The 20,512-nt window shown below is 48.3% G+C and overlaps 6 protein-coding genes across 6 annotated transcripts; 5 read left to right on the top strand and 1 right to left on the bottom strand.

Annotated features, from left to right (window-relative positions):
• Positions 1 to 93: 93 nt before the first annotated feature.
• On the bottom strand, positions 94 to 957 carry AO090010000602 (uncharacterized protein; the record flags this gene model as incomplete). The annotated part of the gene is made up of 3 exons (XM_023233576.1): positions 94 to 189; positions 212 to 335; positions 404 to 957. 3 exons carry the CDS (start codon positions 955 to 957, stop codon positions 94 to 96), a joined length of 774 nt encoding a protein of 257 aa, XP_023094250.1.
• Positions 958 to 2,198: 1,241 nt separating this feature from the next.
• AO090010000603 (chloride channel protein) lies at positions 2,199 to 4,445 on the top strand (the record flags this gene model as incomplete). The annotated part of the gene is made up of 1 exon (XM_001827519.1): positions 2,199 to 4,445. One exon carries the CDS (start codon positions 2,199 to 2,201, stop codon positions 4,443 to 4,445), a length of 2,247 nt encoding a protein of 748 aa, XP_001827571.1.
• Positions 4,446 to 9,479: 5,034 nt separating this feature from the next.
• On the top strand, positions 9,480 to 9,852 carry AO090010000606 (uncharacterized protein; the record flags this gene model as incomplete). The annotated part of the gene is made up of 2 exons (XM_001827520.1): positions 9,480 to 9,744; positions 9,806 to 9,852. 2 exons carry the CDS (start codon positions 9,480 to 9,482, stop codon positions 9,850 to 9,852), a joined length of 312 nt encoding a protein of 103 aa, XP_001827572.1.
• Positions 9,853 to 11,106: 1,254 nt separating this feature from the next.
• AO090010000607 (uncharacterized protein) lies at positions 11,107 to 12,920 on the top strand (the record flags this gene model as incomplete). Its single annotated transcript, XM_001827521.1, has 2 exons — positions 11,107 to 12,490; positions 12,562 to 12,920. The coding sequence occupies 2 exons, from the start codon at positions 11,107 to 11,109 to the stop codon at positions 12,918 to 12,920; spliced, it is 1,743 nt and encodes a 580-aa protein (XP_001827573.1).
• Positions 12,921 to 13,603: 683 nt separating this feature from the next.
• Positions 13,604 to 15,001, top strand: AO090010000608 (uncharacterized protein; the record flags this gene model as incomplete). The annotated part of the gene is made up of 1 exon (XM_001827522.1): positions 13,604 to 15,001. One exon carries the CDS (start codon positions 13,604 to 13,606, stop codon positions 14,999 to 15,001), a length of 1,398 nt encoding a protein of 465 aa, XP_001827574.1.
• Positions 15,002 to 16,386: 1,385 nt separating this feature from the next.
• Positions 16,387 to 17,100, top strand: AO090010000610 (uncharacterized protein; the record flags this gene model as incomplete). The annotated part of the gene is made up of 1 exon (XM_001827523.3): positions 16,387 to 17,100. The coding sequence occupies one exon, from the start codon at positions 16,387 to 16,389 to the stop codon at positions 17,098 to 17,100; it is 714 nt and encodes a 237-aa protein (XP_001827575.3).
• Positions 17,101 to 20,512: the final 3,412 nt, after the last annotated feature.

Here is a 20,512-nt window from a genome sequence, read left to right as displayed (position 1 = left end):
AGATGTAACAGTAGTACTAAATCAAGATCCAGGGATACGGCAAGGGCACGACCGATGCAGAATATCACACCCATACAAGACTCACAAAGTCCTTTATTGATTCATGGTCTTTCCACCAGTTATACGGCCTTCATCCAAAAACCAGTGTTTCCACAAGCGTGGCTCCCATTCCCCCGGACTGGTTGTTAGCTGGAAAGGACCAGCAATATACCTGCACATAGAAATATGAGACGAATGCAAAGATAATACGAAGTGGATCGTGGACTAACACTTTTCCTGTAGTATCGTCCCAGAAGAGACTGTCCTGCGCAACCCATTGGGGGCGGACGCCGGTTCTAGAAAAGGAGCTATTTAAAGGATGGCTGTTAGGTACTAGCAGAACCTAGTATATCAAGTCACTCACGTGTATGCAACCTTGAAGGCCTCACGGATTTGATCTCGCTGAGGTAATGGTAGCGTGTAAAAAAGCCCTTTGCCAATAACTCCTGACTTCAACCGAACCCCTGGAACTTTGGTGAACGCGAAATAAAACAGATAGCCACCGGGGACCCAGCCATCCGGACCTTGGGCTTCTTTACTGGAGCCGATTAGTGTAGGTGTATGCTCACAGTGTATATCCTTTAGCGTTTGATAGCATTTAAACTCCTCAAGTGCAACGTCAGGGAGGTCAGATGAGGCTTGCTGAGTCCGCATGTCTGGTGATGTATATTCGGTCCCTGTAAAAGGGATTTGCATATAAAGTACCATATACGCTTGGTGGCCCGGATTGCCAACCTCTTCACAGTGAAACTTTGCCCGAAAACACGGAACACGGAATCCATATTCTAATTCATTCTCTTCCATTTCATAAGCGTACTCGTTGACTTTGGCCGTAATGCGCCACTGGGAAGGAAAAGGATCAACCAAGGAGACAGGATTGAGCATAAGGTTAGGGTAAATGAAACTTGGAGACGCCATCTCTGCAGCTTGGTGGTAGGAGTGAGAGATGGAAAAGCATTATGCAGAAGGAGGAACATTTTTTTGTGGTCCATAACAGTTCCAGGTCAGGTGACAGTAGATCCGGAGAATTGCGGAGGATGATTCATTTTTATCTCGCAATTACGTAGTAAAACAACTCTACTAGTTCACCTACAAGCGGGAAACTGTCTCATAGGCAGGAATATCCAGGCTTCCTACTGCTGTGAGGCTTACCATCAACATCTGCATGCCTCCGAGACTGGTGCCATTATATACTAGTACTGTTCTACATACACAAGTCAGAAATATAATCCAACTGTAAAATCGCATATGCCCACAAAGGAAGTAACTGAAAGGTTTTAATTATAAGTAAAACGGTCTATTATATCCTTAAGAGTCCTTATGATCCCTATCTTCCTAAACCAGTACTATTCTATATCCCCGGGTCCATCCAGTCTCTTCTGGTATATAATTGATAGAGGTATTGAGCTTTAAACATCGGTTTATTGAAGGTCCTACTCTAAGCCTATATAGGTAAAGCTCCTGGTTACTCAGCGGTGCCTTGCCGAGTTAGGCCTAGTAGGCGCAGTGAAGTTGGGTTTGTTTAGGTCGGGGTTCAGGGAGGGTGCGGGGTGGTTTATCAAAAGACCTGGCCCGATAACAACCCTCATCGTGTGCTCAAAGGAGGCAGTATTAATTGGTCCTCCGGGGGATCAATGAGCTGGACGCGTGAAAGAGCGGGAATAGAAGGACGGAGCAATGGGCAGTTTAAAAACAAAAAAAAGAAAGCGTCCGTTCCGATGTTACTTCAAAGTTGAGCTAAAGCTATGGAACTTTCAGAGAGCATGCAATCTCGGCAGCTGTATGAGGCTGGACGACCCTCACGGCGGTCGTCTCTGGCAAATATCGAGACTAGACGTCATTCGGCTTTCCCCTTGCATCGCATAAGTGGACGTGCTGGTTGGCTATCTCAGTTATGTCGTCATATGATCAACTGGCAAATGGCCATCAGCTGACTGATATCCGTCACCAGCGCTGATCTTAGGCGTCATTAGTGTTGATCTTAGGCGTCACGCGTGCGGCGGGGATCATGCTTTTGCCTGTGGAATTTAAGCAGATCATGGCTCTCAGCATCACTTCATCCAACTCAACACCATAATAACAGTGCTTTGGCGTCTGGTGCTTCCCTCCTTGGGCCGTGCAGGTGTCCTCAATTCGGGTCAGTTACGAGACTCACAGCCATGGCTGCAGATAACCCGACAGGCGGCCCCGGCATTGTTACAGAGTCAACACCTCTTCTCAGGGACCAACCAACCCCGTTTTCCCGCACGCCCAAGGATGGGCGTTCCGTGACAGCTTCCACCTACGATGGTGACCTTCTCCCATACAACAGCTATTCCACAATTGATTGGCTCCAGGGCTTGATCAAGGACAGCGCGCGACGCAGCCAGGTCGAGTCACCGCCTCGCCACAGCATCCGGATGCGTGTGGCTACCTGGTGGGACTTGACACAGGGCTGGGTGGCAGCCTTTGCCGTTGGCATCCTGACTGCCGGTGTTGCCTTTGCCGTGGACGTGAGCGTTGAGACGGTGGCAGACTGGAAGGAAGGGTACTGTGCAAGGAGCATCTGGCTGAACCGCAGGGCATGCTGCTCGGTGGCCGAGTTTGATGGTTCCTGTTCCCAGTGGACGCCTTGGGCGCAAGGCTTTAGCTCCAGATACGCTATCTATGTCGGATTTGCCCTGCTATTTGGCCTCATTTCCGTCAGCTTGACAATGACGACCAAGGCGTCCATGCCAGCCGCGAACTCGAACAACAGCATAGGTCAGGGTCAGCCCCAGAAAGGTGACAAGGTTGCCACGGGCAAGATCCTGTACTTGGCGTCTGGTAGTGGAATACCGGAGATCAAGACTATCCTCTCTGGCTTTGAAATCCCGCACTTACTGGATCTCAAAGTCCTGGTGGTCAAGGCTGTCGGAGCCGTCTTTGCCGTGGCCACGGGTATGTGCTTGGGCAAGGAAGGCCCGTTTGTCCACATCTCGACCTGCGTCGGATACCTCGTCGGATCACTCGTCCCCAAGTACGCGGCAAATGAGCGAAAGATGAGAGAGATGCTCGCCGTTGCCTGTTCTGCAGGTCTGTCCGTCGCCTTCGGCGCGCCGATTGGCGGTGTGCTCTTCAGCTACGAGGAAATTAGCACCTATTTCCCACGCCGGGTCCTCTGGCGGTCATATCTCTGCTCCCTTGTCGCCGCGGCAGCCCTGAAGGAGCTGGACCCGGCTGGGACTGGCCAGCTCGTTCTCTTTGAGACCAACTACGGCGTCGACTATGACGTCACTCACTATGTGATATTCATCTTCCTCGGCATCTGCGGCGGTGTGTTTGGTGGCGTGTTCTGCCAGGCGAACTTCGCGTGGTCCAAGTCGTTTCGTCAGCTCCGATTGATCAAGAGAAGCCCGGTCTTGGAGGTGTTCTTGGTGGTCTTGCTCACGGCCCTACTCCAGTACCCCAACCAAATGATCCGAGATACTGGTGATATCGTTATGCAGCGTCTGCTCGTAGACTGCAATGTCGTGAGTGAAAACTGGATCTGCCAGCAAGAGGCTCTTGATGAGAAAGGCGGATACTACGCCTGGTTGATCTCGGGGACATTCATTAAGCTCATCTTGACCACCATCACGTTTGGTTGCAAGGTGCCATCAGGCATTATTATCCCAGCCCTGGACGGAGGTGCATTATTTGGACGCATGGTGGGTCAACTGATACCAGACATCTCGCCGGGCATCTTCGCCATGGTCGGGTCGGCTGCCTTCCTTGCCGGGGTCAGCAGGATGACAGTCAGCTTGGCAGTCATCATGTTTGAGCTGACGGGTGAGGTCAAATTCATTCCACCGTTCATGATCGCCATCCTGACGGCGAAATGGGTCGCCGATCGCATTTGCGCGGATGGCGTGTACGACCTGGCCCAGCACTTGCAGGGCCATCCTTTCCTGGACTCAGAGAGAGCCCTTGCCAAAGTTAGGGAGCTTAGGACCACCGGAGAGACTGCCCTAGTCGAAGCCCTCGTCCCCCCACCCGAGACGATGGAGGCAATAACCGTGTTTACTGGCCCCAACTACCGTGTCGCACCATCCATTCTCCGAGCTAAGCTGGAGGGCCTCAGAGCCCGAGGTTTGATAGATGCCGGCCTCGTGTTTGTGAACGATCAAGGCTTATGCCACGGTTACATTACACAGGCTGAGCTTGGGGATGCGCTGGATGCTGTTGCCAGGCTGGATGATGATGGTGACATCAACCTTCTGGATGGCATCTTCTCTGGGCTCATTAATCGGAGTCCAGTATCCGTGTCAGCAAAGGCACCTCTGGAGTATGCTGTAGAAATGTTTGACAAGTTAGGGCTCAGGTACCTAATTGTTGTCGAGGAGGAGACAGCCCGTGTGGCGGGTGTGGTGGTCAAGAAACGTCTCTTAAAGTTATTAGATGAGTAAATCTAGAGAGAACTACAGTCGGGCCAGAAGGTCAATACAACATATCTTTCGGAGTTGCTGGGATGAGTGACTTGAGGCTGGATGCATATATAGCGCTGGACCAAAACGGGAGCTGATCTTGGGAGCGATTCCCAGATTTGTACCCTATTTGAGAATGTCAATATATTCACCTTTGTCCTGGACAGACAGAGATGTGATCTAGGGAATACTATAAGAAGTAGGGCGAATGCGAGGTGGAAGAGCGGATTCAGAGAGGCATACTCGAAGAAAGGCACCTGCCGGCTCCATACTAGTTACTCTTTGACAACCGAAGGTACCTTTAGATTTACTGTTCAGTAAAACATGTTCAACGACCAGTCAAAAAGAAGGGTTGCACAAATTGTGTTCTATGTTCCGGCCACTATGATGGCGGCCTACCTAGCATATCATTGACATCAGCGGCCGGGCATGGCATGGTTAATACTACTTTTTCTCTCCATCAGTCAGTCTCGCATAGCAACGCAGCCCCTCTCCTACAAATCACGTTTCTCCTCTGACTTCTCTTTTAGTCTGGCTTGTTGCGAGCATCTTGGTAATCCTGTTTGAGCAGAAACCAACGAACGGGCTGGTGATAGCACCTCCCATCCTTTCAAGCACAGCGGTGTTTCCCTTGGTAGCCGCAACCCTTGGTCCATTCGAATTATGTAGGTGACAAGATCAATAGAGCCGACAGGAGACATCGCAAGGGTCACCACCTTTCTAACATCTAGTAGAATGTCCCTCGAGCGAAAGGTGGGCCCACGCATCCGTCAATGTTTACTGCTTTCACGCATCCTCTTCTTTGTGGGTCTCGGCCTTCAGATCGCGGGCGGGATGTGTTGATGGAAGTGACAGTACTAGTGATGTTACAATTGGCGTCAAACTTGTCAAGGCCGGTTACAGCGTCGTGGTGGCCTTTGTCGCTTGTTTGCTATCCGTGCAGGCATATTTATGGACTTTGCGATACCTGCCTCGAGGTAAGTCGTGCAACAGCGAAATGAAATTTGAAAAGGGTTAAACAGCGTTCTATACGTTGTTAAATCCATGGCGTTAGCTTTACCCTTTATAATTGTTCCCATCACTTACCTTTTCCTTTCCGTCGTCCATAAGTCCGACCTTAGATGGAACAATCTGGCCGGCCCAATCGCTTCATTTTTACTGATGGGGCTGCTGATGGACTATACCGTTGTTTATATATACCTTGCCACGGGATTTACAATTTCCGGTTGGAGACATCTGTGGCAAGATAGGGGCGTCCACCTCTCCAGGAGCTCGTCGGTAGAAGAGCTATGAAATCGCCCTCAGTTGGCCTTTGGTATTTATATCAAGATACATTGACCATGCCAGTCAAAATGTGACAGTCCTTATCCCATCCATTTTGAAAATGTTAATCTGCAATACGAAGATTTGGGATCAATTCGGACCTTGGCAGGTATTATGATAGCCACTGTGTACAAGGTACAGTCGGTTGAGACTCTCGGTAACTTCAATTGGATCGCGAGCCTCAATAAGAAGAAGCAAACGGCTCGTCGTCTGCCATTCCATCTAGTTCGAGTCCATTCTTTTCCATTCCAGGTAATCTGGTGCCGCCCTCTTCTGCTCCATCAATGCATTATCTTCCCTTATTCTCTCCTCTCGCTCCTGGCGATCCTCGGGTGTCTCCACTTCCCTCAGAGCCTTTGTCTTGATTGAGTATTCCTTACCATCAACTATCTTCTTCATAATCCCATCAAGAGTCGTCGGCTTGATGATCTCGGAAATGGACCAGGCCAGGTCGTCCGTGAAGTAGTACCGCCCCCCGGCTGAGATCAACCCGTAGTGCTCTCCTGATTCTGGTGTGGTGCACATGACGGCTTCTGGATTTTCAAGGCCACAGCGCCTTACAATCTTCGCCCATGGTCCTTCGACGAAGTATGACATGTAAAAAGGCTCAGTTGTCCAGCCTTCGGGGACTTTTCGGAGCTAGACCCCGTTAGACTAAATAACATAAGCCTATGAAAGCTGACGTAGCTTACAGTTGTAGAGCTGGTCATTGCTGAGAGGTAATTGTAAGGAAACTTGAGTAATCAGAGATAGAAATGAAGAACGAATATGGGTGTGCCATGGGTTTAAAGAGGGAAACACTTAGATGACATATAAACACGTAACGGAGGACACATGCGAACCAGTCACATGACTCCAATTTGTCATCTGGTCAGTATTTTCTTGCTTCTTGAAGTCAATAGTACACCAGATGCTGAGGAGCAGTGAAAAGCTATGTTGTGAATTTCTACATGATATGCTGGATTCACCATGTACCACCATTTTTCCTACTCATTCCCTTTGCACCTTTCCTGCTTATAAGTAATACAATCTCCCGTCAAATGTACAAAACCACTAAACACTCCAACCCTCCATTCCAATCAACGACACTTTCTCTCAACTACCATAACTTGGGGTTGACCTCAGGCATTGTTTTGTTCATCTAGTATACTCAATCATATTCTTTGGATATAGTCACGACGATCAGGGCAGCTGGTACAGACCCCCCAATCACATCCAGGACCTTTGAGCAGTTATAGCACGTTACCTGCTCGCTATCATTGGAATATGCCACGTATAATATGATAAACATTACAAGGCGCTTTTGACGTCACTCGCTACCAGGGTGCGACAATGTGGCCTCCACAACATATTAAACGATCTCTTCATCTAGACTCACCGCGCTGGTAGATATAAAGGTTCCAACTAAAGGAAGCTTCGTTACAGAAGGTTAACTTTCGGTCATTGGCTGATATGCTGGGGTTGTTGTTAAGCCTACTTGGATCAGCACCAGCGGGTGCTACAAAGCGCAACTTCTATCTCCCACTAACAGTTGTGTTTGGGATATAATGCCAGTTGTATTGCGTAGCAGGCCACCCACAGTGCTTCAATGTACCTCAGCTGTTGTGTGGGAAGGTGGATACATTCTTGGGGCTGCCACGTCTAGATACAACGCGGAGAAAATGACAACTGTGTCGTGGCTAGCAGTGCTCGACCGGGCGAGGTTCCTGGAGTGTTTATCTCAGACAGAGACACGAGGCTTATGTCAAAGTTCAAGAAAGGACTATTTCGTCAATGTGGTATACAGTGGATTTATTCTACAACAGTACATCCGCAGCCTGACGGCCAGTCGGTACGTACCATACAAACCATCCAGGTTTTCATGTGACAAGCAGTCACGCAGTTCTATGATACCTTCGATTCTCTATGCCATTAACTCCGCACCAAATGCCTCGACAAGGGAGTCACCACACACCTTAATGTTCGGCATGAAGCTGACATAGCCCCGGCATCTCCTGAAGAATGTCTTCAATGTTGTGTCTCATGGTGGTCTACAATGGTACTTCACGCACAAGGGCTATTATACACCGGTTGGGGTGGAGGTCGCGTATGGCACACCCTTGGGAACGGTGAGGAGATATATCCTCTCCGCTTCATGGTCAGGTTTGCATTATCTATCCTCTTCACTGAATACCTGATGAACTAGGCTTAGGGATGCAGCTAAGAGCGCCATACTAGGCTTGACTTTATCTGCACGATGTTATGGTCAACATACCCCTATGATGAGGACCCGCGGATAGAAAGCGGGAAATACAAATACAGGAGGACATGAAGGACAATCAGGTCCTATATGCATTGATATGATGTCTACTTACAACGAAACGATCTTTCTGAGGAAAGTAGCCTACGCTGCCAGAGGCTGGCAACTAGTATACAGCCCAGCCCAGTCGTTCAACACAGCAACAAGTATAACCAAGGTGTTATTGTCAGCCTTCGCCAGTGCATCTTTTACATTGGACATCTGGCGGACAGTGCCCATAAAGCGAATGATGTCTCCACAAACTGGGTGGAACGCCTGTGAAAGGGGGTCATTTTGCCTCCTAGGAGGTCATATGTGAAGCGAGGAACGGTGATTATGTATTGCAATTTAAATTGGAGGCAGACGTCGCTGTGCTGGAACATATTCACAATCCTATTGCACTCGGTATAGATCCAGTGTTATTGCTGGATGCTCACAGGGTCAGGGCTACAAATAAAGAAGGGCACACTGGTACAGAACACAACCGCTATACAAGTTGGGTAGGACAATTTGGCCAGGGCGGCACTTTCACAAGTTCAATGGACGATATATCATCTTTTGCCGATCGGAGAAAACTGTTCAATTCTACCGATCAGTGAAAAGAAGTGCTTGGATGTGGTGCTGGTTGAATATCCAGGCCAACGTTTATCTAGAATGAGGATAAGCGTCTAGAAGCTGTGAACTCGAATGTCCAATCATAAAGTTGGAAATCCATGGATCCCTAGATGAAGATAACAATGGTTTTGACTAGTCCTCTTCTTCATCAAAGCTGCCTGTGATTCCCTGTCCAGCATGCCAAGATACATCAATAGGTGACGCCGTCTCTCCAACCCTATATAAGGAGGCACATGACACCCTTGCTTCAACAGTGAGCCATTGATTGAGAATGTGCAAAGTTCGGTAGCTAACTTCGATGATTGCAATGGTCAGGTCTTCTGCTCTGCTCCCTCGCTGAGTTCAGGCGCTGATCGCAAGCGAGGACGAGGGTGTCGAATTCGATGAGACTGAAGATGAGCGTCCGGTTGTCACTACGGCTCCCGCCTCCGTAGAGGAGCTCCTGCTGCTACGCAAGAGTCCGTTGTCGGTCTAACTGTGCCCCCTATGGCCGGCCCTGCGACCGCCCCTCCGGGGGTTAGAGCTGCCCCGTCGGCGCCCTTTTGTGGACCCCTAGTACTCCAGAGTGGGTGAAAGCGCTCGACAGCGGAGTGCAGAGCTGTATGGCTTCACGCCAAAACAATGGCCCATATGAGGTTTGGAAGCGTGGCGATCCGGAAGGAGAGGATATGAGAATACTTGGATGAGGACAGGTTGATCGCGCGATCATAAATAAATGGAAAGTCGCCCTAGAGGTGCACGATCCTAGAATATACGGTTGGCCCCCAAAAAATACACGATTGTCTGACACCTGGGTGGTGATGGCCATCCTGTACTGCAGCACCAAGGACAGAGCCACTCGATGGCCGGCGGATTTCGAAACGGGAACGTCCAAAAGGCCGCCCGGAGAAGGATTCGCTAGTAATGCTAACGTCAGCAACGCGGGCCTCGTGGCTATGATCGAAGATTTCGGTTCCTCGTTGACCAAGCTTCAACAGACTGGCGATGAGCTTTCACCTGCAGTTGCGGCTATCCAAGATAACATCGATTCTTTCCTTGAGATGCTAGGGAGTGCTCTTGAATTATGTGAGTCTATTGATGACAAGGCACATCGGATCAAATTAGCTATTTCTCATCTGATTTAAAGTTTTTCTAAATGAGGCTGGCGTTGTGCCCTGCGCCACACGGAAGTGAGATTGCGTTGTACAGACTCATATGTACCTTGGCAGTAGGAACTTCCAATGACGATTTTATTTTCGTTGGACAGCGTAACCTTGTCCCTTTCCGATACAGGAAAGCTCCCGAACTGTCGTCCTACTAATTTCATCTTCCTAATGTATTATCCGGTGGTTACACGTGCATCACTATTCATGTAGGGCCTAGCAGGATAAGCCTCGTCCTCCCACTGTGCAAGAGCAGTCAGCTGGCCGGTTTTTGGGTGTATTCGCGGCAATGATAGCGGCAAGGACTGCGATGAGTGCGGTATTGCTTGTCTTCTCGAATCCTATTATCTTTCATGTTGCCGTCCTGGCATATTGGATCGCTCAATAGGCAGCCCGTGTTTGGGCGAAGGAACTGCAAAAGTATAGATAGTATCAACAAGGCCTATATGCTCGGTCTTCTGGTTGTGAAACAGGTTCCCTTTAGTAATAGAGTCCGGCCAGCTTATACTGTTTGTACCACTATATTACGTGTGACATCCAGCGAAGTTGAATCACATTGATGTAATAGTACAATAACCTCCGTATCAACCACCTCCTGAGTTCACCTCCAGTAGTGAGCTATCCCTGATGGAGCTCCAAGGTGTCCACCACATCATTTGTAATTGCCTTTAAACCCCGTAGTAGTAGCAGCCCCACAGACAGGGATGTAAGGTTTTTGGCGGCTGGCGCCATCCAACCTTCTGAGTATATTTGATAGAGGCTGAATATGTACAATGTATCCACATACAACAGTTGAATGGTCTATATTTGTATCATGTGCCGTGGTCCCGACGCCGCGCTTGGTCATCAGGGAGCAGCAATATCAAGTGCTAATGGTCACCCTCAATGTCCTCATTTGTCATTGTCTGCGGGCTACCACCAGAAACCCACGTAATATCACGCCATTGGACTTCGCAGAATCAGCCATCTTGATTCTCCAGAACCAGTTACATGTTATTACTGTGTAGGGCTTCGCCTATTCGGCAAGGTATCTCCTTGTGACCAGTTACACTGACCTTCACGAGCTGTAGCAGATACTCCAATGTCATGTTAACATTGCAACTAAGGGGGTTCAAGGAGCATAGCAAGGAGTAGCTGTGTTGAGGCGGCGACTGCCGTAAGAGGAGCGTTTGTGCCAATAGTATATGTATAAATTGCGCTTCGTCCACCATGGCAATTCGAATCAACACGCAAATCACACTTGTGCGAAACCTCGACTTTGGTTTGAGTTTTCATTTGTAACATGATGAGCTTACTTCTGCCACTGATCTTCGTCGTGCTCGCCGCGAGTATTCAGCACACCACTCCGCCGTTTGAAAGCCCCTTATCATCCGGGACAGGTCTCCTATCCCGAGGAGTCCTAGATAACCAGCAATTCAATGTCAATACCAACTACTATTCTAAAACCCCTGACACAGGTGTTGTGAGAGAGTACTGGTTTGACATCACCAATGCCACAGCTGCCCCCGATGGCGTCGATAGACCCATGATGCTCGTCAATGGCCAGTATCCAGGCCCCACCGTGGAGGCAGACTGGGGAGACACCGTCAAGGTTCATGTAAAAAACAATTTGGAAAACAATGGCACCAGTATTCATTTTCATGGGATCCGACAGTTTCTCAATAACCAAATGGATGGCACTGTCTCGGTTACCCAGTGTCCAATTGCCCCAGGGACAAGTTACACCTATGCCTGGAGGGCCGAGCAGTATGGGACAGGCTTCTATCATTCTCATTTCTCTCTTCAGGCATGGGAGGGAGTGTTTGGCGGCATTGTGATTCATGGCCCTGCGACAGCTGAGTACGACGAAGACCTCGGTGTGTTGTTTCTCAATGACTGGCCGCATCGCACGTTCAATGAAATGTACATGAACCAAATCAGAAACCCTGCTACACCAGTGATAGACACGGGTCTTATTAATATGACCAATGTTTGGGTCAACGGTGATGGTGACACAGTTGGTCAAAGGTTCAAGACAGAGTTTGTCCGTGGGAAGAAGTATCGGATCCACCTCGTGAACGCGGCTATGCACGCTCACTTCCGATTCTCGATAGACGACCATAACCTGACGGTCATTGCCAGTGACTTCGTGCCCATCGTCCCATTTACCACCAACAACATTGCCATCGGAATGGGTCAGCGCTACGATATTATCATCCAAGCAGACCAATCTGTGGATAACTACTGGATCAGATCCGTTCCTCAATCGGCCTGTTCTAATATCCCGACCGGTGATAACATCAAAGGCATTGTTCATTATATGGGGGCAGACGATGACGGAGATCCAATGACTGTTAGATGGGATTACGGAGACGACACCCAGTGTCTGGACAGGCCAATGTCAGACCTTGTCCCTTGGGTCTCCCTTGATGCCATGATCTCCAACGCAACCAACATTAGCGATGCAGTCGCTCCCATTGCTGCTGAAAACTCTGGCATATTCCTATGGACCATCGGCGGCCAGGCCTTCAACGTTTCTTGGAGGGACCCTACCCTTCAACATTCCCCAACCACCGGTATAAACAACACAATCTCTGACCCAAAAGCTATTGAACTTCCCGAAGCAAACCAATGGGTTATCTTCGTCATTACCACCACCCAGGGGGTTCCACATCCGATCCATCTTCATGGTAGGGCCTTCCTTTTCTCTAAGTCCGCCTTGAATTGTAGTTCTTGTGTTAACAATCGCGCCACTTGTCAGGGCACGACTTCTATATTCTCGCCCAAGGTGTCGGGCCCTTCTCCAAAAGCATCCCCTTGCAAACCCGTAACACACCCAGACGGGACGTCGCCTTACTACCGGCTCAGAGTGACGGAGGGTATTTGGTGATAGCGTTTCCGACCGATAATCCGGGTGCCTGGCTTCTGCACTGCCATATGGGCTTTCACTCATCCGCAGGTTTCGTGCAGCAGATAGTTGAGCAGAAGACCGAGTTCTGGAGGTTTCTGAATCCGGAGCTCTTGAGAGACACCTGTGATGCATGGGATGATTATGCCGCTGTCAATCCTTATGGGGTGCAGTACAGAGGCACTAACGGGCAGTACGAGTCTGGGACGTGATAGTGACTATGTACCACATTGGGCATACTAAGGCCTGATAGGAGGCGATGCGGGTGTATTATTAGATTCGGGTTAGGTCAATTTGTTTTTCTGTAAGCTTTATGCATCATGAGTGTGGTTGTTGCATGTACGTCCTATGGTGTTGGGTACTGCCGGTGTTTGGTAACATAGTAATCCACTGGTAGAAGTATCTAAATATATATCTCGCTACTAGGGAAGTAGACCCAAATAATGGGGAGTGTAACGGCGGAAGAGCACCGGACTGTATAGATGGAACTTGCCAGGTCAATGACGTCACAGAAATATGTATACGAAGGTATTAAAACTCACAGTCGACCATCTCAAGGGAGTATAAATAAACAGAAACGTCGGACCAGGGAAAGGGTGTGTGGCTGTGCGCCGGTTGAGGATCAAGCCACCGCCACGTTGCGCAAATAGCGGCGTCGATCTCCCGCGGTTGATTTGCCGAATTCGGTCATCTCAACCAGAAGTGGACAAACTTTCGCTCAAATCTGCAGACCGCCCACAAGAATTATTTCAATAGCTGACGATAATCCCCCTGAGTCTGCTCATATGACCACGGACCGTCACCGAGGAAAAGAACTAGAGCTCTAAAGATAAAAAGAGATAAGAAGAAAAGAAGAAGCAGGCATGATATAGCCGTCGAAAGATCACCAGCAAAGATGAACGCGACAGACCGATCGCCACTCTTCGTTGTCGAAGAGGTTCTCTGTACCTACCCTATTAGCACGAGCTATGACTCGTGTCCACGATACCTCTTCTACGCTTTGCTCCTGGCAGTATGTGTCACCCGCTGGACCGGCTGGCTGGCGGATGTTTTTCTCGGTGCAGCAGCTACATATGCCGGGACAGCTGCGATTCAAGCGTTCATTCTGGTCTCCAGTTCTGCAAACCATCGCGCCCCAGAAAAGGTCTCTATCCCCTGGATTCCGGACAATACCAGCTTGTGGGATGACTTTCCCGCCCTGGTCACTGACACCAACGAAATTGATATCAGCCCTGCAGCCATAGAGCTCGACGCAGACGCCGTGCTTTCTATCGTAGTGACTGCATATCTCGTGTTCTTACCGCTGCAATGCTGGTCCCGCATATTTGCTAAAGAACGGATCAGCTCCATTATATTCACGCTCTGGAACATTCTTATGTTCGCGGGATCGATATGCTCCTTGGTCTACTGGCCCAGGCTTAAGAAGACCCCAATTCAATACGGCTTCTGCTTGCCACAGCTACCTCCGATAACACCTATATCAAGCGATGGTTGGGAATCATGGCAGTTTACATCATCATGGAATAATAGTGTATGGGACATCTTCAGCAATGACACCTTGCTGCTTCAGTTGAATGATGTTTGCTTCTATCCGTGTTTCAACACCACCCAGGTGCTACGTCAGCAAACCTCTTTACAGGCTTCTGTAGCAGCGGGAGACAATCGATTTACGAGGCGTCATAAATTCTGGGGCAAAGTCATTTACTCCCAGCGGTACATCTATAGTCTGGTCGCTCTCAGCATGGTGCTGAATGTTCTGTTGATGCTGGTCAGGGTATTGCCGTACCATTCTCGGGTCCCTTCATCGCGAGTATGGGAGATCTGGAAGGAGAGAAAGAACATCATCAGGGGCTTGAAAGATGACTTTTACGCCGCCATTCATACATCAAGAGATAGCCGAGAAAGCATGGCGGAGAAGACACGGACGAAATTCCCATTTTGGAAACGGGTATCGCGATTTTTCACCCTACGTGTGATAGGCTTGTGGGCCAAGGTAGCCTTTGATGTCATCATTATCTGCGCAGTACTATTCAGCATTGTGATCAGTCCACTCACCGTTATTGCGTTCGTGTGTTGGATTGAATACTATATCTATCACGATGGGCCGTCCCAGGAGACACCACAGCAGGTTGGCCAGTGGTCACCTCTGGTGTCCATTGCGCTGTTGAGTATCTCTGCTGGAATCTACAAATTGAAGTACTGGGTGGCTCCTCGTCACGAAATCGAGCATGATATCGAAGAGCTGAAAAAGGAAATCGAACGTCTGGAGACTCTGAGGGATGAGAAGTCTTAACACGCGAGAGTTCCATTCTCTTCATTCTTTTCGAGATCGTTCTAGTACCGAGGGACAGCATTACCAGATAGAATAGCGATCGGCTTGACGATCTTTACTTTTCGGACAAATATATCATCTATTTTATATCAGCTAAGTCCTATGACCATTCGAGTGGCCTCTAACTCAACGAGTATCCCTTGCATCTAGTCCCAGTGGATTCCTCACAAGCCTTGTGATATATGTGGTTAGAGTTCACTTCGGACACTACATGCATCTAGAGGATCGTCATCATCCCAAGTTCCGAAATAGAAAATATGGTTGCCTGTCAAGACTCATTCAACCATGCAATAAATTCTTCACCAGCTGAGAAAGGGACTGTACAGTCCTGGTTAAAGCTTGTTTATTCTAAGCATGACCCACAAGTATTGTGGTCATCTCAGTGGCTTCGGTCATCCCAGAACTGCACTGTAAAGGGAGTAGTATTCAAGTATAATTCTGTACTTGAAGTTGAAACAGAGAATATTAAAGTTAAACAAGGAACATCACTAATAGTATCATAAACTACTAGGGTATCTAAGAATACTCTCCAAGTGTGCCTTTGTGTGTCTTACGGTAAGTGAGTAGATAGTATCTTGAGCAACGGAACCCGAGGACCCCGTGCCCCGAATTGGCCAAACGGACGACAATCCCGTGTTATGTGGGGATTCCCGAGCATCATTCATGTAGGCAGCAGAGTAACTGTCGCACCAGTATCTGACTGGCATGGTCCCACTTCGGTCATTGATGATACCGGTCACAGTCTACCACGGTTAGAAGTTTCTTCACCCCATATTTGGCGCGTCTGTGCGTATCCAACCATCTGTGCATATGTAGCGTACATGACTGCTACTACTTGGTGAGCCATGGTGTTCTATGTCTATCATTTGCGATTGGATCTTAGACCTTAGCTATGCACATGCCATCAATGCGACGCTAAGTTCGTCCATATCAGCCCAACTATCGAGAAAGTGATTACTACGACTATTATCACTACACCAGCTGAGAGATACCAATCGATTGCTCCTCGATATGCGTCTACAAATCCTCTTTGTGGCCCATCTCTGGCTCATCGGCTGTGTTGCTACGTCGCCACCCAGGCCAGGCGATGCCAGACCAGAATCAGCTCATGATGAATCTCGCTCGCCATTCCCAATTGCATCCGGCCATGAGGTCCATCTTCCATGCCACACCTCGTCAATCTGTGGAAGCAACCCTGATAGAACCTCCAAATCAGACGACTACCTCGTAAGTATTCCCAACGATAAAAGCATACACCAAAAATAACATTACAGTCATTGGCCTTTGCCACCGAGAACGACTCGCTACTGGTGAACAAAAACATCATTCTACCAGCTCGCCTTCCGATGCGCCTAAATGCCACCAAACATTCGAGATCCCAAAAGACAGATCCAGAAATCCTCACTCTGCGGTACGGGATGAACATACTCCCCGTCCAGCGATTCCAATCTGGCCCAATCACCGACCAGTTCCGCCTGGATATCATCCTGTTCGACCAATCCGGAAACCCAACAGATATAAATATGATCTCCATCGGTCTTTCCCGTGATGCTCATGATGCGCTGCGAATCACGATGATTACGATAAATCCTACTCCTGAAACCTCGAAGTGCCATGGCAACCACAACCCGAGACATAGACACCCAGCACATTCGGAACCAGAGCCTCCGATGAAGCATGCGGGTCAGAGCGATACCTCCGAGTCCGAGTCCCAGCTTCACAAATGGCTTGATGCTGGTCGGAGGTTCGGCGGGAAGAGTTACGGGTCATTCACGTCGGCGTTTAAGTCGCGGCCTTGTCAGGAGCATTGTTCCGAGAGACATTCTTATCCACCGAGCAGTTATGAACATAGTAGGGTCCATATAGTGGATATCCTTCGTGTCTTTTATCCGGCTATTCTCCCATTCTTACTTGGGGTTGTGGCGGGTGGTGCTATTTGTCTTATTGGGATTATGGTGCGCAGATCTGCTGCTTACTGGTCTTGTGGGAAGAGGCGCGAAACGGAAACCGAAGGTTCTGCTGTTCAGAATGAAGGGGAAAGTACAGAAGAGAAGTCGTAAATATTCGACTTGGCTTATATTTTGTGATTCTGGTATGGGTATTTCTTATTTGTTTATTTCTTTTTCAAATATAATTTTCCTGACGATGACTATTTCACTCCTACTATGCCCCTCCCCCATAAAAGGTGATATGAAATTAACCACTTCTGCACCGCAGTACGGGCATAACCCATACACCGTTTACGAGGTGGGAGCTCATCGTGCAGCAATGCAAGTAGGCAGCCGTATTCTAAACACTAGAAATAGAGTAGTATACCAAGCTCCCAGGTGCATGACGCAATATTCCTGAGAGCACCATGGTTTCTTCTTAAATGTGGGCAGCGGACCACAGAAAGGCTCCCAGTACGCCGACTTTCCGAATTCGGAACCACGAGGGTGGAAAATTAACGCGCAACAGTCTTGCAGGCTGCCATCCAATGTGCATTGTTGATCAGAATGGAAACCAATATCCAATTCCCAAACAGGCATAGGGCTCATGCCAAAAAAAAAAAAAAAAAAAAAAAAAAAAAAGAAAAGAAAAAGGCCAACGGCCGGCGGGTAATCGTTACCTAGCACTTGTGTCCCCAGAGAATTTTAGTTAAGATCCAGGCTGCAGCGTAGGAATCATTATGTATACCGTATGCGGGGCATTTAGTTGCTTACATATGCGAGCCCTTTTGACGTTAATGAATCGACAATGTTGACTAGGTCCTATGTGACTGAATCAGCTCTACTTCGCTATCTCGTGGATTCATTGATAAATATCAGCATACACAGACTTAGCAGTCTGTATCTCATAGTCTCGTATCGTCAAGGACATTCAAGCGGTCCAGGATTCCTTGATGTTTAGTCCTACGGCCCGGAATACTTTCCGACATTCCGTCGCTTCGCGCCACAGCACGTCTACCATTCTTCCTGTCCCTCAAGCAGTGTGACAAACTCTAGTGGTTGGGAATTTGGAGATAAGGAAGTGAATCACTCTGCAGCCGATTACAGTAACTCGGTTAGGAAATTGTTCCACGTTGCCTCCTATCATCAATTCAAGCAGAGGGTCACATATTACTAGCTACAACTCGGTAGCCTCACATTACAGTTGAAGCATGCTGCCTGTTGTCGTTTCTGGAACATCTTGACCCCATGTAACCGTGGGTGAGTAGTGGGCTACCCTAATCCGCCGGTCATGATAGGCCCCCTCTCCCGCGTGGCTGCGGCTGGCTTTCGTGTTTCGTACCTGGCATAGGCTATATCTCCGCGGTGAGCTCTTTTTTTCTGCTATCGGCATAGAAAATGTTGCTGCCTGGATGAAGCAAAAATAAAAGCATGTAGTGATCCAGGCTTGGCATGGTGGCCCTCCTGTAAGAGCATAGGAGGCACCAAAGCATCAACAATGTTAGAAGTGAAGGTAGCCCTTGCATTCACAATTTGAACTCTATCTCCATAGAGTGCGTAAGACTCCCCAAGATCTCTACTTCATTTTCGGCATTTGATCCTCTGTTGTGCTTTTCCATTGCGAGAGGCTACTGGTCTGCGTAGTTCATGATTCCAGAATTCTAAGCTTTAACTGTGGCTCCCTGAAACACCACCCAGGAAGGTTGTAGATCATCCCTACTTGATTCAATCAATGGAGACTTCCACATAATGCAGAATAGGATAATAGAGCCTTGGGTGGATACAACTTGACTTTCAACGAGCTTGCTAAATCACTTCTGAAACGAATAGTTGATTAGGGTGGTTTCTGGATACCTCTGTCGCGAGCGAAAAGTAATCTTTGAGTAAGTCATTGGCAGGCAGATGAGGTAGTTGACCCCACTGGGAATTGGTTTAAGATGGAAGTACAGAAATCTAGTATTTCTTCAAACCGCTTTTGAGACCAAGGATCAGTCCTGATGATTGAACGGGGTACGATCACAGTATTTGGATATCAGTGTTCAACAGCTATTGCAAAATACCAGGTCCGACCAAAGGTTTTTGTTTATTCTGGGTACCTTAAACGCCTTCTATCAATGGCAACGGCGGCATTTGGATGTAATTTACGATGTATCTGATATGCGGCACAAGGTATTTCCTTTCACGATGGGTTCCGCGAGTGAGGCGTTCCCACAGCCTGGCGTTCCAGCAGCAGTGCAAGCCAGACCTAATTCTCTATATGACCTGGGATGTGTCTACGGTGCGTTTCTACCACCGCTAAATATAGATACACAAAGAACGGTGTTAGAGAGCGAGATTAGGCTGACAAGTGATTCGATATGTAGCGGAAAGGCCAGCCGGCATTGTCATTTCAGGCAACAGTGTTTCCTATGCTGTGATGTTTCCTCCTACACGTCACCCGTAGGCTTTCGATTCCCTAAGTATATTTGTTTGCCGCCCTGCTAAGGCAATGGTCTGTATGCTCATTGTTGGATCGAGGCTGCACAGGTTAGTATGCAGAATTCTGAGAGTTGTATTATGTCCAGGCTGACTCTATTGCGGGGTAATCTGTGTCCAGGCGCAGCACCTAAAAGCTAATACGGAGAATTCCACGAGCGTTACTGTAATAGTGCCCATTTTGAAAGCCATGTCCTAAAATCCCCTTTTTGCAGAACCTGATAGCCCAACAAGACAATCCGTTATCGCAATGATCGCATGTCACATGGACATTGCACTTATTATCTTATCCTCTGAAGCAAATCACCAAGGAGTCTGTGTATGTGAAACACTAAGATATGACAAAAGACAACGGTGAGTTGATTGTGGTGTCGATGTTGCATCCATTGAGAACTGCGTTGCGGGGGTACAACAGTTATGCAGAAGTCGAGACGCTCTAGACTTCACTATACAGAAAAACTTGTGTATACAGAAGTTGATGAAATCAAAGATCTATAGTACACAGTATGACAGTATGGATGCATTCGACCCTCGTTCTAGATCTAGGTATTTTGGGGTAGGGACAGGAGTGAGGCCAAGTGAACTTGATTCCTCACCCCCACGCTCTTCTAAGCTTCGCTTCTATTTTCCTTCCATCATGTTCGCAATCTTCGCCTATCTCATACCCGAGAGTTATAGCCAGTGGGAGCCTTGAAGGATGACACTGGGCAGCCATCTCACCCTACATTATTGGGTTACAGATATACTTCATTCTAAACTGTCCACGCAAAGCCACATAATTTGGCTATTATTGCACTAAAATAGGAACAGTCATAGTCTAGCCAGGGCCCAGGGTCAAAAAGGGGTCGAGAGCGTTTCAGTGTGTATTCGATTACTTAAATTAGAGGGCAGGGTTGTGTTCGTGCTCTAGTGCTTACGTGAAAAAAGCAATGACAAGGGTTTTCCAGAGGCATGAGAAGGTCCTTAAGCACTAACTGAGGTAAGCCATGCCCCTCAGCACGTCAGTCTCATACTTAAGGGACATTTGCGCTGATCACAACTAGGGCATTCATCTAGCTAAACTTGAAAT

Source organism: Aspergillus oryzae, chromosome 8, assembly GCF_000184455.2.
Source record: "Aspergillus oryzae RIB40 DNA, chromosome 8".
In the NCBI taxonomy this organism is placed as follows: Eukaryota; Fungi; Ascomycota; class Eurotiomycetes; order Eurotiales; family Aspergillaceae; genus Aspergillus; species Aspergillus oryzae.
The sequence above is the reverse complement of the archived record's forward strand: the minus strand, read 5'-3'. Positions and strand labels throughout refer to the sequence as shown.